Source organism: Folsomia candida, unplaced genomic scaffold, assembly GCF_002217175.1.
Source record: "Folsomia candida strain VU population unplaced genomic scaffold, ASM221717v1 Fcan01_Sc006, whole genome shotgun sequence".
Taxonomy (NCBI): Eukaryota; Metazoa; Arthropoda; class Collembola; order Entomobryomorpha; family Isotomidae; genus Folsomia; species Folsomia candida.
In genome coordinates this window covers 5572924-5597526 of record NW_019091198.1, presented here as the reverse complement: position 1 = coordinate 5597526, position 24603 = coordinate 5572924, and the positions used below count along the sequence as shown (strand labels likewise).

Below are 24603 nucleotides of genomic sequence, written 5' to 3'. Positions count from 1 at the left end.
ACGCGCTGATGCGACATGGATTCTTAGATCTCGCTCTGTCCCTATTAAGTGTCCTCAAACACAAGTTTTTCAAATGGCATCAGTTTCACGAGTTTTGAGATAAATGCAACTTTTGATAAAATGTAATGTAATCTCCAATATAAAGTTATTTTTTGTAATATCAAAATGCATGTAATGCGGTATCAAAAATTAACTTTCCATTGGAGCATCAAAACGTGCAATTGCCTCAAAACTCATGAGATTTATGTCATTTGGAAATTTGCATTTAAAGTTATGAATAGGGGTAGCGTGATAAAAAAATTTATGACGCATTGATACGTCATCCTGTAGAACCTTAATTCAATACTGCCTGCTACATGAAATACATGTTATAAAATCATTTCTCGTATTTAACGTTAATATCGACAGATTAGTTATACGAAATAAGCATGATAAACCAATATTTCAGTCCCTTTGAAAGGTTTGTCTGCAATTTCGTTAGCTTGCTTCAAGCTATCGCTCTATCAAAAAATGATTGCTAAAAATGGATCAAATAAATTTGAAGGTTAGTGCCAGTTATAGCACGCTAACAAGTGAAAATCTGCACACAACACACAGATAATGTAAAATTGCGCAACCTCCAAAATTTCTGAATGAAATTTGGTCATCAAATATTGAGCGACTCATGTCACACAAATTCCCCGACGGCCATTTCTATCCATCGATTTCTTTATTGTTTTGAGATAGGTTGTCTATCATACATTACACTATTTAAACAATTCCTTTCAGAAATTCGATATGTTGTACAAGTCTCAATTCCAAAAATCGTGTCATGTAAGGACGATCCGCCTGTATCATATTTACTTACCCAAGTAGAGCCGAGTAGCTGAGGAGGTGGTCTGATGCACTCTATGTATGCTTCTCTGAGGGCTGGTTGTAGCAATGCTGTGATGGCACAACCGAGATCCTGTCCTTGTCCTGGACATGGGCTGATGTAAATTTGGCGTCTGATTCGTGCACCCACTTTGCCCGCAGCATCTTGGTGAGGAACATCCAGACCGGGTAGGACCCAGAGTGTTACCTTCGTCGATAACACTTTCCGCTATGACGCCACCGCCCCCGCTGAGAGTAGCTGGATCCGGCAATGAGAGGGCCAATCCAGACGCCGAGTCGGAGTCAGAAGAGCCCACACCACTCTTTTGCCCTCCACTGCTCGACCTAGGAAAGAACCAAGTGAATAAATGTAGGATGAGAAAATGTTCCTTGCTGAACTGTTATTTCAATGTCAAACCCGTTATTCATGCCTTGTTATGCTCACTTGCATACAGAGTTGATCTGTAGTGTTTTTGATTTAATATCTTTCCTCTCAAGCAATTTCGTTACTAAAATATGACCACAAAACACTACACAAAGTCAACTTGCCCAACGGGGAGGTTCGTCTTGTTTATGTTAACCAAGGCGTGTGTGATGCTATTTGCAAAATGGGAGAAAATAACTGAATAACATTTTTAAATCGAAAATCCTTCCACATTTTTTCCTCACTTTCACTCAAGTTCATCATTTTACACAAGGTCACACTGGTTAAATAAATGATTACCTTTTTGTTCCGTTGCCAGACTGGCTGTCGTCGTCCCCGCTGCTGGTGCAGGAACGGAGGTGGAACAGCCCCCACCACTTTGACGAAGCCGTGTCCCCACTAACCGTGGGTTCAACGCTGGGCTGGGGGCGAAGTGGTTCGCCCATCTCTTTATCCACTCCTGGGCTGCGTGGCTGTTCTTGGTCGTGATATTTTGTGATCATTTCATTATTCGTGCCAATGTCTCTCCTCGAAAAGGACTCCTTTCCTCGCAAGGGCTCCTCCACCTCGCTTCCTCCGCAACAATGAGATTTCTGCTAATCCAGAAAAAAGTGGGCTACTACATACTTGTTCAACTGTATTATAAAGTCACTTTGATGTAAATGTAAAAGTTGATTTTTTTTTAATCAACGTTTATAGAAAATGCATTTTCAAAACCAGCAAGAAATAGTGCATTATTATTTTTAAGAGCTGTGTGTTTGTCATTTATTGTTTATGACATCGTAGCCTGCAAAACTTTCTCTTTCGAGACTGGGAAACGATTTGTGCGTCGTAAATTCTCTGCTGTATAATAAAGTTACATAAGCTGAATTATGCTGCCCTTGACCCATTTGTTGTTAAAAAATATCATCCAGTGAAAACAAAATTTTTGTTGCAGACAAAAAAAAACAAATTTTTTCTAACGTTTAGGAGATCCTTCATAAATATATTTATTTTTTAGTCGTTAGATGCACACTCAGCAATGTTTGAGATTGAGAAAATGCATCCTTCTATGCATAAAAGTATTTTATTCCTAGTCTCAATACGAATGAATTTAGTAAACATGTGCATTTGTGACTGTCACTGTTGATGTTGGGAGTAAATTGGAGTAAAACCGAGCTTGACTTTCTAAGATGTCGATTCGGTTTCTTGAAGATTTTTCTCATACTAGGTCAACAAATGGTATAACTTCCACTGACTGTACACATGCATTGTACAGTCAGTAGAATAAAATAAAATCCGGATCTTTGAAATATGTCATACTTTTTACTCCCACTTTGTCAACTTGGTTTAATTCCATTAACAGAACTGGAAAATGTATCTCATTCAGTGTCCTTGAACAAAGTCTCTGAGTGTAAATAAATATTTACGAATGCCTAAAAAAACTGGGAATTGTCATCGGAAGACAAAAAAGAGATAAATTTCATATTTATGTACGGTTATATATATGTTCGAATTGCCAGGCGTAGGCGTCTCACTCAAGTCTTAATACCTAAAAGTTCTAGAGATCACTCTAGTAAAAAGTCAATTTCATCATGTAACAATCTCAAAAATTCTATCCAACTAACACGCAATAAGTACAAAACTAGGTCTAAAGTCAAAACATTGTTGATACGAATGTGGTTCAAAGAATCCTGTATAAATATTGGTAAATACGAAAATAAACTCTGCTCAAGAGACGTGGTGCTTGAAACTACTCAATTCATTCACAAAGTTATGTTTACTTACATCCACTCCAAACATGTACGTAAGCACTTGCCATGATTCTTACTAAATTGGAGATAAAGCACAATTTTTGTTTTAATGACAACTTACCTTATCTGAAGAATTCGACAACCGTTGGATCGAGTGCTGTCGCCGGGCGATGACACAAGCGATGCGAGCATAGACCTGGATTAATGAAAAAGCGTAAAAAGTATTGGAGAATGACCTCATCTCTAGATTTGCTCCCTTTTCTCTTCATCTACCCACAATACACTATCATCATTATTTCATTTTCTTTATTCAATTAATTACTCTCTCCATCCGATCCCGCACAATTTGCAAATTTCATACAATTTATTATAAAATAGTCATTACTTTTCAATTAATTATGGGGTCTACAACAGAAGACTGTTTGAGAATTTGGGATCTCCTAGATTCTAGTGAAAAAGAAGAATGGTTGTCACTTGGAATCCAAATTGCTGAGAGAACGAAGATAGAAGAACAACCATCAAAGACTTGTATTTTCTGCCCTACTGAAGCTGCTGGAGTGGACGCTATTGTTCTTCACATGACCCTGGCCCATAATTTCTCTGTTGCTGATAAGGAGTATTGCAATAATGTAGAAGGTTTGTTGGACTATTTAGCAAGTAAAGTGAAGGAAAAGTTGCTGTGTCTTTGGTGTGACGAAAAGAAGAAAGCTTTTTTCGTGATGCGGCGTGTGCTCAGGTAAATAAGAAGCCAGATAATACATGTAGTTTTAATTATTTCATGATAATCCAGGAAGATGCTTATTTTCTTTATAAAGCAACACATGAGAGACAAGGGTCATTGCAAAATGCGGCTCCACACAGATACATCACTCAAGTATGGCCCATTCTACGATTTCACAGCTAAATTTCGTCAAATTGATGCAGAAATGGATGAAATTTATCGTCCACCACAACAACCTGATGTATCAGAAGAAGATGATGGTAAAGAAATTGAGTGGACTGATGGGAGTAAACCAGGTTATAAGAAATGTTCGAAATGTGGAACTGAAGTTGCAAGGGGGAATTACCCCAGACACGCAAAAGCATCTCATGATCCAAACAACGCGTTTCCTTGTTTGTAGGTTGCATATCATTTATTAATAGATTTACTTTTTTTTAATTTTAATGTCTATTTAAATACAGGGAATGTAATACTCGATGGAGCACAGAAGTCGGTCTAAGAGCACATGTAGGAATGGCACATGCTACCATTAAACAGATGGACAAATTATCAAAACACAATGATTATGAAAATGAAGTATTTATTACTACTGTGTACAAGTTTGGAAAACTGTATGGTGCATCCATTGAATAGAACAGCCCATGCAAATTTATCTTTTCTGTCAAAGCAACGGCGACACAAATGCTCGAGAAGGTAAGAATATATATTTATAATCATTATACTTCGTCTGTGATATTCTCATTCATGTCATCATTAAGTAGTAATCATGTTCAATTATATTTTTATAGAGAGTTGACCCCAGAAAACGGGTATACCATCGCCCATGGTGAAAGTGTCGGGTCAGGAATTACTGGAAATAATAAAGATGAAATAGAATGGTGCAAAAATTATGCTCGTCGGTGTATCGTCGACTTGGCTAAGCGTGCTTCTGTAGTAAGTTTTAGATAACTTATTACTCTTTTATGTTCATAATCATGCAATTTAATACTTTACAGCGTTCACCCGTCACATGCTTGCAACTTTCTACAGAAAGAAAGCAAGAAATCAAGGAGAAATTGAGGATCTTCCCAATACTACGACCATACGTTGTGGAAACCCCATCATGGATTGATGAAGGAACTGTTGATGGAGATGAGTCGGACCAGAGCGAAGAAGAGAAACCAGAAGTCAAACGACGGAAGATGACCTCGAATGAGGCCTAAGATTGTTTAAAGATTATTTCAGTTTTTTACCTAAAATTATTTTATTTCATTTTTTATGCAAAATACTGGGTAGTATATGTGGGTGAGAGAAAAGGGAGATCAGCTTTATCCATGTGAAAAATTATTAATTGAAATTTGTCATCACATAAATTCCTGCTGCCACGGCTGCCATTTCGGTCGTTTAACACAATTTCCGTTCTTCGTTTATCCCTCTTTTTCACCCATCATCTCTTTGTTTATACACACATTAGATTCACATCAGACTTGCCATAAAATTACTTACGTAGAGCATGACTAGCAAAGGGAGGAAAAAGGACCCCAGTGCCGAATACAAGACGTACCCAGTGTTATCATTGTATTGGCAGTTATTTTCCACGTTTCGTGTCTCATCATACCTGGAAAACATAAATGAATGAATGAATGAATAACTACATATTTGAGCAACAACTTCATGTTCGGTTGCTCAGGTGCATAGAATAATTCTAATGAATTTGAATATTCATACGTTCTAATAAGTCTATAATTATGCGCCACTTCTTAGTATTGTATATGTAATTATGATAGCAGCACGAATCACCAGCCGCAATCTATCCTTATGGCGCTACTACATAGAATATCGGGCTTTATTTCATATCATTATTCGTAGAGGAATCGACAAGTAGGTACATGTGTACACAACTGAATTGGATTCTAGACCTTTAGAAAATTGTACTTTGACACGCTACACAATTTAATAGTAGGCCAGAGATCAAGTATAGAACTGTACCCCATTAACGACCTGTAGCATAAAACCCACACGACACGAATGATAACAATTAAATATTTACACCATAAACGCTACACATATTATTAAGTGGTTCACATCATCTATTCGGCTAGAAAGTAAGTAAATTTACGACCAGCAGGTAAAATATGTGTGCCAAAATTACAAAGTTTTATTCCAAGTCTCATTATGAGGTGTTATTTGCTACTTTCACCACTTTTGCAGCCACCATTGATAATTCCATCTATTTTTTCCTATGCCTCCATCATAATGTGCTTCTGACAATAAACCAGCGATGTGACCGGGGTAAATAATCAAGCCATGATGACAACCAAATGACACATTGGAGAAGGACGGCTGCATGTGAACAAATTTGTTGGGAGAAAGTAGAGGTTTTCCAGTCATTCTAGGTCTCTTGGTGTTGGGATGGTGTGCACGTAGTTGCAGCTGGGAAATTAATTTTGAATCTAATTAAATATCGAATTGAACCAAATGACATTGACTTTTCACGTGTGTGTGTACTGTGAGGACTTTGGGCTAATAATGCTATGCAGTTAGTTGGTGACATGTTTGGGACTCATTTTTAGTGCTAATTAGTTTTTCGCATCATCCTTGGTCGAGAATGCAGCAAGAAGTTCGTTCTCACTCTCACTTCCCGACTCACTCTCATGCTCGACCTGTTTTTGGGCTTTTTGATGAACACTTTATAGTTTGCAAATAAGCTGTGTCGTCGTCTCCATGGTTTGGCTCCTTCGCTCCTCATATGCAACATACACATGCCCAACAGTCCCATCGAAACGATCAGGAAAGCAGGGGAAAGAACTGGAGAAAGTCAGAGTTATTCATTAGAGACTTCCCCGTCGTATGTGTGTATAAAGCATGGTTTGTTAAATAGATAAATACATACATATAGACACAAAACTAGATTAAGCTGTGGTGCCAGGAGTAACTTGGAAATGTTGTTTTGACCTTGATGACATGGAAATTGGTTTGAAACAGTCTGCGAGAGAAAGTGCCCACAGCTCATTAGGAGACAGTCAGACGTAGTTACCTTCTAATGGTCGTATACACTACCTGAGTTGTTTGGATCACTTGTTTGAATTTGGTTCAAGTATCCACTTCAATTCTCTCACTTTGTCAATTGCAATTTCGCGGATTCAAAAGCTATTTTAACCACCTCAAATAATTTGTCACAAAGAATAACTGCGACACTGTTTGAAATAAAGTCAGGAAATACTGGCGATTATTGTTTGGGAGTAAAATAAGAATAACTCTTTGAAGGTCATTAAATGTTAAAGTGATGAGGAAATATTCCACGAATCGAAATATGACCCCGTATTTGAGGTTGGCTGCCAGGATACGTCAATAGGACCAACTTGCTTAACCTAGCAAGTACTTACATGGAGTACTTAGCTTACACGTGGAATACGCAATAATTAAGCAACATATTTACATCACACTCATAAGAATCTTACACCAGTGGATTTCACACTAATTAGGTTGCAAATTCAAAGGGATGAGAAAACCAGACCCCACACCACGCTACTTTGTTTAACCACAATTGGTGAGCACAACTAGTGGCTTCTTTGAAGGATGTATGCGGCTGATTAAGTCTAAATAAAATCAAACGTAAACTGTAAACTGTAAAGGCTGCTGTTTTTGGTCGGTGCATGGAGGGAATAACTGGCAATCAAGTATTCTTATTATTTTACTGTCAGGCAGGCTATGTCGAAAACCACATGAATCATCCAGTAATTGGATGCAGTAGTATATGTGAAAATGTCCTTGACTCTGACAAGTTTATTTGTAGTTGCACAAGACGTAAGAAATTCTAGGTCTCGACTTTCGAAATAAATATGTATGCGTTGACATTTAATTATCGTTCGTGAATTCGATCGGATCATACAGATTCATATTTCCTGGTAATAAAGTTGGAGAGTTCTAAAAATAAAATCCCCTCTTAGCTCCTGCAGATTAGCTCCTACGGAACGAGGTATGATTACATGAAAGTAAAATTGGTTTCACAGGATTCCTGATAAAACGTATTTTGCGGACGTACCTTTACCGAATATCATTCGATCTACCAATGTATTAATACTATCGAGATGAGCTAAAGTGTAGACATCGGTTACGTATTGATTGATACGGCGCATTTAGCTAGAATCCACCCTGAGATAAAATTCTGCAAATGAAAAGGTCGTCCCGGAACCCTTTAATTATCCGCAGATTTGCACACATTCTACGAATTTCTCAAGTCGTGTGATTTTCAAATAATATTTTCTTTATTAAATTCCTCTAATTCAACCCAGAAATTAAATTGGTAGAAAGTTAGATTACGAACACAATCAATGCATCAGAATGACGACTGCTTTGCCATTTATCACCCGTCTAGTGGTGAATATATATATATGTAAATTTTGACATTTGATGTGTTCAGGTTTCCAGATTCTGGACATGTTTAGAATCTAATCACGTTCTCAAATCTCCAAGCCGCTTTACACGAATATGCCAATCAGTGCAAATTAAGTTTGCATCACCTCATATACAGGTGACAGGCTGGGTTTCGCGTGATATTTTTGACTCTATAGCTTTCGTTACTACATACCTGCAACGACAAGTTTGCATATCTCAGTGACAGCGCAAATTTCTGGGACAAATATTAGAATATTTATGTAACGCCGGCATACCGAGCATCTAAAATAAGAACAATAAGGTGGTCCAACATGATGACTAGAACATAATATAACGATTTAAAAACAAACGCTTCCCTGCAACATCGGTGACGCTCTCGAGCTCACTCAGCATGTTTATGCATATTTCATGTGTGGCAAAAAATTCATTCTGTTGCGATGGGTGTGGTGCTGACGAATACAATTCATATTTCAACCACGTTTTCGAGAGAAAGCAAAAAATACTTTTGTACATGAAGCATATGCAAGTTCTCTTGTATGTAATGCGTTTCATCCTCTTCTTCACCCAACGGGACGTCAAGCTGACATGTTTCACTTTTACGACTGTCACCTTAAAAAAATTCTATACACAAGCAATGCATGATGCATGGACGGAGTCGGGTTCATAAGCTCTGTTAAAAGACAGAGTTATTTACACATGGACATTTTGAAAATATTTTTTTTAGAAAAGTAAAGCCACAATTGCACAGCTAGTTAAATGAATGTTTAGTAGGATTTGACCTAATCGATCTTCAACGATTGGAAATCAAATATGGTTTACATCCACACCACAAAAAAAAAAACTTTATATTTTGTTTGGCATCGACAAAAGCCACAAGACTAAAGGTCTGCATGCGTATATGTATGCATACATATTTATTCATATCTTATGATGATTCGTAATGCATGTGAATCTTTTTCTTACAAGATGACGACTGATTGTCATGATTACTTTCAAGATGTACGCAACTCTATCAGTACTATTGTACTACTAATATTAGCATGTGTTGTACTGTGCTAATAATTACTACATACCTTTCTCACGCCTGGACTTTATGGTACTCAAGAAAATAAAAGTGCACTGCGCTTGGTACGAGTACTACCACAAAGTGAAACGTCCAATGCAGAACGACACATGGGGATTTGTAACCTACTGTTATTTTAATTAACAAAGACCTATATTTGACCTCATAAATCTGTGTACACTGAAGGTAATGGACTGTAAACAGGAAATTGCCGTGGTCCTAGCACCGCTTTCTCCTTACTGCTACACTTCATCCGACATCTGCACAACTAACTCCCTTGTCCCTTCAACAACAACCCATACATGCATTTGTTACAGTAAAGTTGGGCAGCAGAGGTTTAATAAATAAGAGGAATAACGAGTAACAGAAACAGCACAACCGTGCTACAGAAGGACTACTCTCACTAGTTCGGAGTAATTCTATCAACTAATTTTCACGACTGAGTAATTGACAAAGTTTGCTCTTCTTGCTAATGCTAATGTGGCAAAGAGAGTTCAGGAAATAGAAACAAATTGCAACGTCAGTAATAATATTTGGAGATGTTATCCAATTATGATAAGGTCTCCACTTTCTACAGAAATATTAGTCATGAAAGTCGATTGGGACGTGAGGATGTTGCCCAAATCCCGGAGTAGGTAAAATCCGAGAGCAGGTTACCTTACTACATAATAGCAACATGTTGTCGAGGCGTGATTTGGAAAAATGAGAAGAAAACTGAGAAGAATGTGACAGCTGTTTGTACTTACCAGCCGAGGATTGGGGGAGAAGTGATGATGGCGGCGGCGACCCAGACGCACGAAATCATGGACAGGGCCAACCGTTTGGAACGGCGTCTCCTCGAGTAGGCGAGGGGCCGTGTGATGGCGAGATATCTGTCAATGCTGATGGCGCAGAGTGACAAGATGGATGCGGTGCAGAGTAGAATGTCCAGAGCGATCCAGAGCTCGCAGAAAAATCCACCAAGTTTCCACTTATTGTCTGCTCAATCAGATGGATCCCCGTGATCGTTGTTATGCGAGGTGACGCCGTCGAGTTCATCGTCGTCGTTGTCGTCCATGATGTGATTCAACCGGAAAGAGATAATAAGGAAAGGTTCCTTTTAAAAACAGTCAGCATCATTTAGCGTATAGAGAGCATTTTGATGCTAATAGTCGCATATACGTGTGTAGATTGGATGGTTAGATGGAAAGAAGAATGAAAATCTCGTTTCGTTGGATCAAATAAATCTCGTAGCTTAAGTAGTTGTTAACGTGACCATTAAAAAGTGTCGAGCCGTGTTGTTTACCTTTGACGTCATTTGTCACTTTCAACCAGTCTCGTGTTTTCACATGGAGCCAAATACCACAGCATGACTCCTCAGTTAAAAACAATCAAAAAGTTTACAGTGTTTCCTTCATGTTTAATCTGATCGTACTTATATACACACATAATTACGGCAGTAATGAAGGGGGAGAAATGCGTACGTATCCGGATTGATGGAGTTAAATGAACTGCAAATTCAGCCCTGTTTTTAAATACCGGTTGGCTCAAATGAATTATTTTCTTCTTCAGAGCTTTAAATTATCGAACAACCACAACTTAAAGAGTTGAGTTTCATGCAACTCAGCAATTGCACAGTTTTTTTTATTTCGGATAAATGGTCGTTAAACAGGGTCCTACTCCGTGTCGCATGCTACACTTTCTCCATTCCATGCCCCATTCCACTCGCAATTCAACTACTGCTTTCACCAGGACTCGAGACTCGGTTATTTTTCACGCCAGCCAACACCATACCTCAATCAATCAAACCCTTCATCATGAAGATTAGCACTATTGCTGTGCTTTTTCGGATGGGAAATTTCCTCACCCTCTCAAACTTTCTGGAAATCAATCTCTGTTCGAAAGCCAACTGTCTCCACTCGAAGAGAACCTATTTATGCGGCTAAACAAAAAATGACCACGGGCAGAATATATGTATGTATAAGTGAAGTGATGGTATTACTGATGCTGAGGAGTTTGTCACCCTGTTTTTATGAGAATATCCTCCTATGAAATATAGTATTTGCTGGTCAATTAAATTTCCGGAATTTTTTAACGTTCCAAAGCAACAATCGGAGGTATTTTAGTGGGTATTAGAACACTTATTTGTTACTTATAGCATTTAATGATGTCTCAATCTTGCAATTGCACCCATTTGTCTTTGTTCACCCCCAAGAGCGACAAAACGTCTTAACCACACGTATGTAGCCTACTTGGTTGAGATCAATGCTACGTATCTTGAGTTTCAAATAAATTACAGGACGACATCGAAGGTCAAGAAGTGTACGTTACGTAACGTAATGTGTGCATTTGCTTTTAGATGGTGGTTAAAGTGCTAGTAAATTTCTAGACAATAGAAGAGCACAAAAACCATTTGATGATCTATACCATCAGAAGTACTTTGAACATCAGAACGTATAATCACAGAGAGTCGTACGTATTCGTTTTGGATCAGACAAATCCATCCGAAGGAATGTCCATAATCTTCTAGGAAAAAATAACAACAAACAAATTACGTCAGCGTCTAGGATACACCCAGATACTACGACTTCTTATGCACTTTAATACTTCCAAGATGAGTCCAGCAGTCAGTGTCAATAAGTCTGAAAACAAAGCTTACCCAGCAAATGGATCATGACCTGAACTGTTAGTAGCGTTCAGGAAGTTTAGTAAGTTGTTTATTTGATTTAAATTTGCAATGTAATCGGATTTATTTTCTCAGAGAAAAACAGATTGATTGGCATAAATACGGCTTCACGCACTTATTGCGACTCCTTTTACGAAAACAAACTCAAGACCACTTCAATCGGGTGCACCACACATGCCACAAAACTGGTGAATTTCTCTCTCGCTTTTCCCCTCACAAACCGACCAAAGAAAATAACAGACGAGAGCATGTAAAAGCAAATACTCAACGAAGTTGAAATGTTACCCATGTTTTGACCACAACCCTCAGTCGCACATTCTTCATTTGCTTGATGTCTTTATTTCCACTCTTTGTAGCTCTTCTGGAGTAAAATGTCGCTACAAATATTTTGACATGTATACTTTACCCATACTTTGAAAAAATTCATTTGTCTTCAAAATAAATGAATGTTTTGTACCGAAACGAGACAACTTGGATAAATTACAGCAAATTTAACCTCTACTGAGGAGATCAAGTAATGGCGAAGGGAGTGAAAAACATTTTATACTTCTAGCCCAATTTTTTCAATTTCTCAAATCACAGGAACGAATCTTCAAATCCTTCCATCAATCGATCTCTTTGTTACTATGTGAGAAAAAACTTTCACTCTTGACACCTGAATCGTCTGGATGATTCAGGTCGGGACAATTCAACCTGGTTCCATTTTTAACCCGAGTAACCAGAATTCGCACACTTTTAATGATCCTTTAGACAAATGTGTCTCTGCGAAGGTTATCCATGGAGTTAGAGGCCAATTCAGCTCTTTGACGTTTTTTCAAAGTCTCAGATTTATGAGTGTTTGGTTACAGGAAACGTGATACAGATCTGTAACCTTCCAAGCATGGATAAATTTGGGAAGTAGAAATCCTTCAGAAGTTGTTAAGTGATCCGTTCGCAATACTTTCTCTCGCTTTGTCTCATCCAACAATTCAATAATAGAAAGCGATCTTTCAATCCAATCCTAAATCAAACCTAACTTGCACACAAAGCCGTGTTAAAAAAACTTGAAATCAAAATCGGCCAATAGTTTAAACGTCTTGAGAAAATAAGACTTACATAAACAAACTAAGTTAAATTGAAGGGGTTTCTATCGAAATAAAACTTTGCTGGTCAAGTTTCAATGGGAAAAATACTTTGCTAAATGAAATCCTGAACAAATTGATTTAACAAATAACGATGTTAAGGAGCAATTGAGCTAAGGCAAAAAGTTTGCCCATGCAAATAAATACGTAACTGTGGCTGAAATCTTTTGGATTTTATGCGGTTAAGATTATTTAGCAATACGTGTTGTGTACAAACATCAAGGTTGTTGTGATGCACCCCCGTCAACAAGGAAAGAAAAATGTTTCAAGATTAACAACAAGTCCTTGTATTCGTAGAAAAGAAGGAAAAACTTTAGTATGCCACCCGTGAGATATTGGGTCATACGATATATCATTTTGTTCAGCTCGACGAGCTGAACAATAATATCCAAGCGATTTAGTGCGGAAACGCTCCGTTCAAAAGTTATAGCGGGTCAAAGTTGAAAATTTTTATTGCATTTTTGGACGTTTCAGAGAATTCTAGGACTTTGTCTCACTTTCCCCCAAAGCGGGAAATTTTTTGGGGTAGTTTGAGATTTTGGGGTAAGATGACATTATTAGTTTCTATTGTGCAATATTGACTTTCAATCATTTTCCAGTACAGCGGGAGGGTTTTCGCGGGTTTATGAGACTTTTGGGGTAGTTTGAGATTTTGGGGGTATGGTGAGAACCTAGGTAGCATTTCTAGGTAGCACTTCTAGGTAGCATTTCTAGGTAGCATTTCTAGGTAGCATTTCTAGGTAGCACTTCTAGGTAGCACTTCTAGGTAGTATTTCTAGGTAGTATTTCTAGGTAGCACTTCTAGGTAGCACTTCTAGGTAGCATTTCTAGGTAGCACTTCTAGGTAGCTCTTCTAGGTAGCACTTCTAGGTAACTTTCCTAGGTAGCACCGTCCGCGTATTCTATCTAACCTAACCTCGCTCGCTTCGCTCGCTTAGACACGAACAATACCCCAATATGGGACATAATCTCACCTTACCCCAAAATCTCAAAATACTCCAAAAGTCTTCCTAAAGATTCCTAGCTAGTTTCATAGATAGCTTCCTGGCTACTAGCACTGCTGGGTAGCATTTCTAGGTAGTGCTTCTAGGTAGTATTTCTAGGTAGTATTTCTAGGTAGCACTTCTAGGTAGCACTTCTAGGTAGCACTTCTAGGTAGCATTTCTAGGTAGCACTTCTAGGTAGCTCTTCTAGGTAGCACTTCTAGGTAACTTTCCTAGGTAGCACTTTCCGCGTATTCTATCTAACCTAACCTCGCTCGCTTCGCTCGCTTAGACACGAACAATACCCCAATATGGGACATATTTTCACCTTACCCCAAAATCTCAAAATACTCCAAAAGTCTCAAAAACCTGTGAAAACCCTCCAGCTTTGCGGGAAAATAATTGAATTTCATCATTCTACAATATATACTAGGAATATCATCTTACCCCAAAATCTCAAGGTACCCCAAAAAATGTCCCGCCTCGGGGAAAGTGAGACAAAGTCTTAAAATTCTCTAAAACGTCCAAAAATGCAATAAGATTTTTCAACTTTGACCCGCTCTAACTTTTGAACGGGGCATTTCCGCACTAAACGGTTTTGATAATATTGTTCAGCTCGTCGAGCTGAACAAAATGACATATCATATGACCCAATATCTCACGGGTGGCATACTAAAGTGTAGCCGAAAAGAAAATCCACGTGATTTTTCTAATGAAAGTTTTGTATAGTCAAGAAAGAATTTTAATGCGTAGAGTATTATTTTGTATTTAACTTTGGAAAGTTTTTGGTAAACTATCACAGACGGGCCGTGCTTATGTCAATTACTTTGCAAAATTGACTTGCATTTTGAAAAACAAATATTGTATTCATGAGATTGTAACGCTTCCTCCACGTGTCGAGTCGACACCTGCGACCAGGTGGTGCAAATTTAGTCGTGGAAGTAGGGGGGCTCAAAACTCTTTTGCCTCGCGCAAAAGAAATAGGAATTTTCTAAATGACAGGCAATTTCCTTCAAGTTCTGTAGTATATTCGACTTTAATTACTGTGAAAGTGTCTCGTTTTGCTAATAAATTAGTTTAGCCTTGCGAATTGGGTAGGATTTTCGTGAGCGGATGAAAATTATGGGAAAAAACAAATACGTCTCGTGAGACTAGGTGAATATATAAATGCTTATGATTCAGGTAAGACGTAAAATACTAATAACTTGTAATAATGCAGCTCTTGAAAATTGAAAATAAAAAACAACAAATTCTATAACTACCCAAAATTTTCAGTATATTAAAGCTAGACAAAAATTGCATTAACGGCATTCTGCAAGAATTTGTCAAAGAACACGCAATATAATGATGAATGAAGGATACCTAGCCGATTTAATTTCGAAGTTAAAACTAATTAAATCTGCTGTACAAGGAGAATCAAACCATGTAAAGTGTGCGTAAGCGGAATTAGGATAGAAAGTAATTTAAATTTAAAATCCCTGTGATCTTGTTTTGCTTTATTATGCCACAATAATTCAGTGATTGCAGTACAATGATGTAACGGTTCTATCAGATTGCAAATATGTATCGTCAGCACTTTCCAAGAATTTATGGAGACAGTTTTGGTAGGAGTGTTACCAGGTCAAAAAGTCACCAGAGTTTGCTGTTCGTAGAGGAGAAATCTTGGTATTGAGTTGCAAATATTTCTGAAAATAAAAACCTCTCCGTGCACATTTATCTATATTCCCATAAATTTTGATGTACTTGGTTGTTTCATAACTAAAGTTTGAGATGACTACGAGACAGATATTTTACTTGAACATGTCGCCATTGCAAATATTGTGCAGTTCATTTAATAAATTAGAAAAAATTCAACCAGGCAAAAATGCAGCATTTATACGACTTTTCTTTTTGCAACCTTTCTCACAAAGGTTCTCATATTAATGCAAATTTGCTAGTATTGGCTAAGTTACAAATTGAAGCAATATTATAAATTGATATTAAAGACCTACACAAGTAACTTATCAATCTTGTGCTCTGAATGCATTTTGATTATTCTAGATTTTTTGCTTCCAAATAAAAAGAAAGTTCCTGCATGTTACGTACTTACAAATTTTAGGAGTTGGCATTGGAAACGAATTACGTACAAAGTGATAACAACTCGGGCAAGAAAACATCTCAAGGTTCTGACTTATTGAAATATGTATCGAACAACTGTTAAAAAATAATTTAATTTCCATGCACGAGAATGATTACAGAAACCTGTAAGATAACCTGCACTAATATTGCGACGAGTTTTGCGTATTCAAGTCAGACAGACGGTGAAAATTCTAAATAAGAGTAAAGTTAATATGCACAAAGATACGTGAAAAGACGTCGAATGGAGGTTGATTTAGTTTGACATTGAATATTTCTCACAAGGTTATTTAGTAATTACTTGCACATGTATTTTTTATATGCAAATTAGAATCAATTTTCAATGCCAGTCTCAGGTATTTTTTTCTCCCTTCATTTTCCTAGGAAAAATATTTGGAGAGAGCAATTCTTCAACCGCGACAACGGAGAAGGTAACCTTGGACTTTTCTTTTATGGAGAAATCTTTTATGACACGTGATTGCTTCAGGTTTTCCATTTCCTCCGATATTAAAAATCTCACTCAAGATTTAAACCAGGCCGAGGCGAAGACTGGACTCGAGTTGACGAGGATTTTATTTTATTTTCTTTACCTCGAGTTGACTCTTCTGCTGGTCGTCTCTCAAATAATAGAAAACCATTGGCTCCATATTTCATATAAAGTTCGTTTCCACCGAACATAAAACATGTCTTTAGCAAGATTAGCACTCCTTTCGAGCTATAAAATTTCTCGGCTCTTCTCCCCGAACACACTTTCTCCCTAATATTTTTATCTCTTGAATCTGTCAGGCTGCACTTTTAACCTCTTAATAATGGGTTTGCTGCAGTTTCGACTTGCAGCTAAATACTTTCCTCAAAGTGTGGAAAGACCTGTAGACGAAACATTCAAGAGTGAGTCAACTATACTTAAGGACAACAGATTGCTGGTAATTGTGCCGAAATAAAGAGACGACTTAAGACGCCATACTTAAGATGGCGCCCATTTTTTCCAGATCAGAATTAAAACCTGAGAGGATCTTACGAGAGATAGGAGAAAGTCATTTAATATTGAGCAGGTTTATGTGAGTAAAATAGACTGACAACGAGATAATCAGCTTAACCCATTTGCTGCCAAAAACATCACTCGGATTTACTGGTGGGACAGGACAAGATAAAACTCCAATATTTCACTCCTCTCTCTGACAACAAGTCTGCCCGACTTTAAAGCTCCGGAGTGTTCATCGATAATAAAAGGAAAATATTTTGAACAAAAATTTTCTTTCATGTTGATTCGTGTTCGGCACAAAGAAAAACAATATGAAAATGCTAATTGCCAATGAATCTATATTAGAGAAGAGGGTATGTATTTCTTAAAGGTTCAAAGATATTTCATTTTGTTTGATGTTTCACTTGAGTGTTTTCTGCTACGATGAATTTTAATATTTGAGATTTAATATAATTTAAAAATTTAATATTAAAGAAGAGATGATGTTAAAAATCAAATTTACGTGTTATGTCAAAGTACTATTTTAACTTGCAGATTGGGCAATCATCTTCATTTGTTTGCAGTTTATTAGTGATTATGAGATCAAAAGTTTGCCTTAATTTGATTATAATTGGACAATCGATGAATTTTATTATGCATAAAATTACAAATTTTTGCTCAGTGTTTGCCAACACGTGGACAATTACGACATTAATGAGTGTGGGAAGGAGTCGAAGGTGGAGGTACATTTTATTCACGTCTTTCTTGACTTGGTTGCAATACAAAGCTCTGTAAACAGGTTGAAACCTTGGTGCATACAAGGTTTCAAGGCAAGTCATTCATTTGGCACGGCTTTCTCCTTTCACTTATTGGCCTCTGGATGAGTTTTCTTCAACTTGTACTAATTTGTATTCAGAAGTCACACCATTTCCGTCATGACCTGGCTTCTCGAGATGAAAGTTCATTGTTCAAACATCCCATCGTTATCATCAACGGATACTACTGAAATCTATAGCGATACTAAAATCTCCAGTTCCAGAAAAAGTTGAGTAGGAACAGTTTTGGCGTCATAATCTGTTTACACTGATGTAAGCATGCATATGTGCATGTAAGTATGTAATTTAATTGAAAATTACGCCATAACCACGTATGTAGATACATTGCAAGAGCTTAGATAATTCAAGGTTTGTTGTTCAACAACTTTGTTCGAATATAGAGAAAGTTACGTAAGCATCCCTGAAATACTTGAAACTTCTTTATGAATAGCTTCGCTCAAGAAGAAACCATGTTTCTCGACGATAGAATCGACCAAGTGTATGAACAACACGAATCTAAGTGCTAATCTAATCCACATTAAAAAAAATTGTATGCTTGATTTCCGTCTTTATGCTCCTTAATTAAATACATAAACTTCTTATAGACAAGTATGAATTGAACATCGTAAACGAACAGTGCAACACTCAAGTTGCGAAGGAGGTATCAGAAAGCTCGCATCTTTTGAAAGTCTCAACTTCAAAATCCAATATATAGTTTGGAGTTTATAGGCCATGTCTATCTGCCTGCCACCGGAATGAAGCTTCAAAAACAACCAGCAGCACTCAAGGAGGGTTCCTTTTGTTTGCAAAGACAGATCTGAAAGTGGCAAAAGCGGAATTAACGGAAATGAACGTTGACTGTGGACCAGGTCACCCCTTTCAACTTCTCTCCAGCGTCGTGCCACACTGAGGTGTCATGGTTTAACAAAGCAAACAAGGATTTCCTTGGCCAATTTTACACCTCAGTTATTTAAATTAGTCTGATTTCAAGACTCGCTGAGAGCAAGAAGACACACAATGGCGAGCGAGAGAGAGTGAGAGAACAGCAATAAAGAAGTTGATTATGAGTGCCAAGAAAAACCAGCCTTGAGGCTGATAAACTGAACTTCGTCGTGGGTGAGAAATATATTAAGGAGGTAGCAAGACGGTTTTGTAGAGAAGTCTCAATATATAATTAGTTGGACGGTGAATCGGAAGGAAGGTGAGAGTATAAAGATGCCCGTTTCCTCCTTAATTGAAACCTGGGACAAAGAATAAATCCACTAGGAAGACATGCCTTTTTCCTGCCACAATGCTAACGAAGAGCCGAGCAGTACCATGTAGGACATGAAAGTGGACTTGCTTTTGGCGTCGTCGTTTCTTGGCTGGCCCCAGAACATTGGCAAGCGTTCTCTACGACTAATAAAATCGACTCGGGCTACTCACCTTCTCTTCCATCCTACGACTCAAAAAGCCGTCGTGTCTTTCTCTATACGTACGTATGCAGCACACAGGGAGAGAGAGTAGTGAACAAGGAAATTAAATGAGGCTTCCAGCAGGGACTCATCAGACAAAGGGAGGCACATTCATGAAAGACTTTGCTTGACAATGTTAACGAGAACTTTAAGAGCAATCAAGGCTGACATTAAGCTTTTCAACTTTCAATCCTTCTGTCACAACTTTATAACAGAATAGGAATAAAGAACAGATCGCTGCTCCTTCCTCGTATTAATGTTGCATGACATTAAGCAGGCCCGCTGCGAGTACAAATTTGAAGCAATGTTGACCAAGGAAATGGGTGGAAACAATCAGTTTTTAAGACAATTGTATATTCACCTGGCGCAGGCGCTATTCGTGCGAATTCACAATTGTCATCACATTATCATAAAGCTGCAAAAATTTTGAAAATGTGTTTGCTTCATGAAAAAAAACCATGCTAATGAGTGTACGCTTCCCATTGAGCAGATGGATTTATTGAAATTGTTGTTCATTCAAGAAGACGAGGAAAGCGAGAGGGTAATTTTTCCTGACTTCTCATGGATACCTACCTACCGAATACACAAATACATACAAAGCCTGGGCAGTTCTGGGATGATAATATTTAATTTATTAGCTTTCATGCGTGACGGAGAAGGCTGGGCAGGCCCTTTGGGAGAGAAGAGAGAGAGTTCTTCTTCCGTGGGCTTGCACGAATTGTTTGTTGCTTTGAAATCTTTTGAAACGTGCCTTCCTCAAACTACTCCACTCCCGGACCACGGTTCAATAAACACGCGCTTTGTCTGTTTGTGAGTGAACCATCCTTTCCTATGTCAAATCTTAAAAGTCAGAGGCAGGCATAAACGGCGGAGAAAGTGTTGGCTACATTTGCATGCAGGCAGACCAGCAGCAGGAGCAACTCCTCTTCATCGTCCTTCTCAGAAGAAGTGATGATGATGGTTGTTGATGATGATGATTGTTCATCACTTCCCCAAAAGCCGTCTCGCTTTTCTCGCTCCTCGGACCGAAACTCGGGCAGGCAGGATGGAAACACGGGCTGATCTGTGTTTGTAGAAATAGTTCAACTGAAAGTCAAGCAAGCAGGAGAAAGTCCGGCTCTTCTTCTTCTTCTTCTCTCCGCTTACTTTCATTTGATCTACAAAAAGTAGTCCTTGAAATGCAGAATGTTAAGAGGCACTCCTGGTTTTTTACGATCTGATGCACCAAGAGATCATAGGCGATCATGATGATGATGGGTCGGGCCATGTCGACAGAAAACATTCAGATTCAGAGCAAATCACAAGATCAATCACCATGAAAAAATCGTGTAGCTCAAGGTTATATTGTGGGTCAGATGGAGAAAAGAATGGCTTTGTTTGCCAAAATTATTTCACCGGAGGAATCATCGCCGATGATGATGGAAGAAAGACATGCGATAAAACTTGCTCCTTTCCTTTTCCGTTCTCAGGTTTATTTCTTCTTCTTCTTTCAAGGTGTGTCAAGTGCGAGAGCCTTTCTCACTAACCAACCAACTAAGGAAGTAAGTCCTAAGTAAGTACGATGTTCAAACTCCTCCATTCATTACGCGAGGGTGACTGAAGAATAGGTTACCAAAGCCTTAAAATCATTACCGCGGAGGTCGTGCCCGTGGTGGTGGTGGTGATACTAAATGTCAAGCTAATCTTCATTAGTGCAAATAAATGAAGATATATTTACCATGTTCCTATGTTCCGACATACGGATAATGTAACCCTGCACAAACAAGCTGCGCAGGAAAATCAAACTTACCACTTTAGTACGACAACGACGACGACTTACCGCAACCTATAAGTAGTTAAGCTTAGTTTGGCAAGTAAATAATTCATAACTCATAACTCGTCGTCGTCGTCGTCGTCGTGGGTGGGAGAACCTTGTACAATTCGTGAGTAAACAGTCTACCACTGACGATGGGTTGGTTACTTTTTGACAATCTGGAACTCTGATCTCAATCCATACGTAATGGGCACCTAAGTTGATCTGATACTTAATTGTTGTCATGATACAATCATCTTATGTCTCTCGTGACGGGGTAGCCATTCAGAATATAAGTAGCAATGTGTGTATACTACGTACATACTTCAAGACAATTAGGCAGCATAAGTGACAGAAAAACAAGTCCTATTCCCACACTTGGCACTAAAATGGTACATAGAACAGCAATTTGACTGATTGACACGGACTCGAGTAATGTGAACGATAACCATTATTGTCATTTCCAGGTCGAGAGAAGAATTGGGACGCTGTAACAATTAGTATAAAAATTACTTACGGACAAGGTAGAGCGCCACTTTGGGTGGCATTACGAATACCCCGACCAACCAGTCTGCCACTGCCAGGGACATGACGAAGCAGTTGGTCACGGTACGGAGTCGCCGAGTGGTGATAACTGCTGCAATCACGAGAGTATTGCCTGCCTGCAATTTCAGTTCATATAAATTAGATTACGTTTTAAGCTCGAGAGATCCGCCAACTCTGATCCAATTAATGATCAAGAAGCAGCCAGAACGTATATAAAATAAAGTCAGGAGAAAGTGAGGACCGTTCAGAAAGCTGTGGATTAAAGTTGAAAACATGTTATATAAGCTTTCGACTGGAACACCGACGCATTTTCACGTCCCTTCAAATTACTCTTTTCTTCAAGAGTATCACTTTCTTATAAATGTACAGCAAGGTTTGGCTACAAAGGTATGAGATGAATCCACCTTAATGAAAATAAGATACCAACATGTCAAATTGAAAAAGGAGAGCTTGTCCAGATTTTTTTTAGAGCTTTAAACTCAACAGAGAGGTAAGAAAAGAGCAAGAAAAGAGAAAACTGGCAAATGAAAGCCAGTCAAAAGAATCCTTTGAGTTCAGAACAGAATGATTTGTTCTTTTGAAGGATTCCTTCTGCTGCTACGCGCATCACACAAATGACAAAACGGAGTAATAATCTTCTCAATTTGCCACCATTGAAATATCAGGTCGAGCATTATGCAGGCTAATTTTAGGGTCTTTACTCAATTACCTACTTATTGTGCCACTCGTACATATGTGGTTTCCTAAAAAATATGGGGAAGGAGTTGGGCAAAGAATGCAAAGAATTGTAATCCGATTGGTTCTATTTTTACGTGCATGTAACAGCACTAGCAGACGTAATTTAACTTTTATAAGGGCTGTGATACATGGGAAAATTATATTTTAAGAGGTGCAGTCTGGTGGTAAAACTCAAAAAATAATATTTACTTGTTCAGTGTTCTAGGTGAAAGCATATTGTAAAAAAACGGGACACAAACTTACCACAGTTCCAGCAATGATGGAACAAAAGAGAGAAACGAGTGCCAGGTCTCCCCATCCCAAAGACGCCGTGGTATCTCCAGGAGTCGGGAAGGGATCACTCGGTGACCCCATCTCAGTTGAGAACTCGTCCAAGTTGACGTTGTAATACTTGTTTTCTGTTTCCCACGATAAGTTGAGATTGTTGAGAAAATTTGGAGCATTGGGGTGATGATGATCAGAATCACCAGCAGCAGCGTACCCCTCCTCGTAAAATCTGCTGGTTATATTTGCCATGTCGAACAAATGGTTGTTCAGGCTGACCATGTCTCTCACTTTTGCGAAGGTTGGGTTACTGGGTGGGGAAAGTGAGAGTGAACGTCTCACTTGGGGCGATGCTGTGATACGACTACTTTAGAATCCTGTGTGGTTGAGGCTTCAAGTCTAGATTACGTTGAATTGACAAAATCTCTGACAATTCGTAATACGAAATTGCAAGGTTTCAATTTCAATCAAATGTACAAAGCGTAGTTTATTCACACGTACTTTCACTCACTCCTCGTCGTCCTCGTACGTCAGCATTTTATCCTGAGCGACATTTAATTTTGTGGCATATTTATGGAAACTGGATTTCATTACCAGAAGCTGAGGTTTCCTCGCACTTTATACCACGGAATGACAAAGGTGTCAAGTTATTAACTTATGTCACTTTCTCAGAGTGAAAAAAGCACAATGTTCCTTTGATAGCACTCTCCGTTTGAAAGGTTTTTCTCCACTTCCTATTTCTGGGTGAAATATTAGTTGACGTCAAAAATGGTGTCGGGTGGTTGTGTCTGGTGGTCCGATAACTGCCCTTCCTTTGTTTTCACCAGCAGTACATTTGCACTGCACAGAAAAAGCTTGACGCGTAGAAACTGTCTCGCATCCAAAGTTCAAACTTCATTTCAGTTTCACCTGAACCAGACACGGCAGCAAGAAGAAAAAAAGATGCCGATCATTGAGAAGTAAAAAGGTGAAGTTTTTGAGATCCAGAAGTGGATTGACGGAGATTGGGAAGCAAGTTCGAGTAGATCAAGCAGTGCAAATTCTTTTATCTCAAGAAGTACTGCTGCTTATCCTTTTTTTACTCACTTCTTATGCACTCTCCAGCACCACAACGCTATGAAGACTTGAATAGATGTCTCTTTTCTCTCTGTCCACATTTATTTTCAGCACCACACGTACGCACATCAGAGTCAAGGGTATGTAAATTGATCAGGGGAAGAACAACCCTCGAGTTATTTTGAGCGGATTGGGTTAGATTCCTGTTTCCGCCAGATATGAACAAAAATCTGGGAAATCTCTCCAAAGTTTAAGGTTGCATGTAAGTAGTCTTTGTTTGCCTGATGCTGTTGCTGGGTGGGGAGAGACTCCTCTCACTTTCTCATTTTCTCCGCTGTGGTAAGGAAATCAACTCCTGGGGCTTTCCCGAATTAAACCAAAAGTCAAGACAGCCACAGGTTCTCCGATTATTATTATTCGTGATCCCTTTACTTTCACTTCCTCGCACTTCCTATTCTCTCCGGGTTTTCTCGGGCTGAGAGTAATTTACAAATCTACCCAGGTTTTTAAAGTGGTGCATATTTGTTCTCAATCTATCCGTCTGTCTATGTATGCGATGTCGGTATGCAGGACTGGTTATACGTAGGGAGCAACAGCACTAATCTTGTAATGATATTCACACATTATGAGGGCCTGGTGGGAAAAGACTAGTCAAAAGAAAGCACGACAGAGCCGAACAGGAGAGGATTTTTCGGTGAGTGACAGCTTGTATTTGTTCTTGACGAAGAAAGTGGTTTTCTTTTGTACCAAGGAGAGCGAGAAATTGGACGATTGGATTTTCTTTACGGATGTGACGGGTTTCTTCGATTATCTCCAAACAACGGGAAGCGACCCAGATTCTTCGTCTGCAAAATAAACCACATTGTAAAGTTTAATTTCCATGTTAAGTGGGAAAAATAGAGCAAAGTCCAATCAAAATGGAG

At 38.5% G+C, this 24603-nt stretch overlaps 1 protein-coding gene across 3 annotated transcripts in view; it reads right to left on the bottom strand.

The window, feature by feature from the left end:
• The window catches only part of LOC110850977 (alpha-2B adrenergic receptor), a 70256-nt gene that overhangs the window by 3691 nt on the left and 41962 nt on the right, over nucleotides 1-24603 (bottom strand). For 2 of the 3 annotated variants that reach the window (XM_035853177.1, XM_035853178.1), the window contains exons 2-8: nucleotides 22604-24525; nucleotides 21594-21738; nucleotides 9917-10148; nucleotides 5216-5327; nucleotides 3131-3205; nucleotides 1577-1872; nucleotides 848-1197 (exon numbers count right to left, since the gene is read on the bottom strand). In XM_035853177.1, coding sequence (XP_035709070.1) covers nucleotides 848-1197; nucleotides 1577-1872; nucleotides 3131-3205; nucleotides 5216-5327; nucleotides 9917-10148; nucleotides 21594-21738; nucleotides 22604-22906 — 1513 coding nt within the window. In that variant the 5' untranslated portion in view covers nucleotides 22907-24525. The remainder of the gene's footprint in view (nucleotides 1-847; nucleotides 1198-1576; nucleotides 1873-3130; nucleotides 3206-5215; nucleotides 5328-9916; nucleotides 10149-21593; nucleotides 21739-22603; nucleotides 24526-24603) is intronic. The other variant, XM_035853179.1, reaches the window with a different exon arrangement.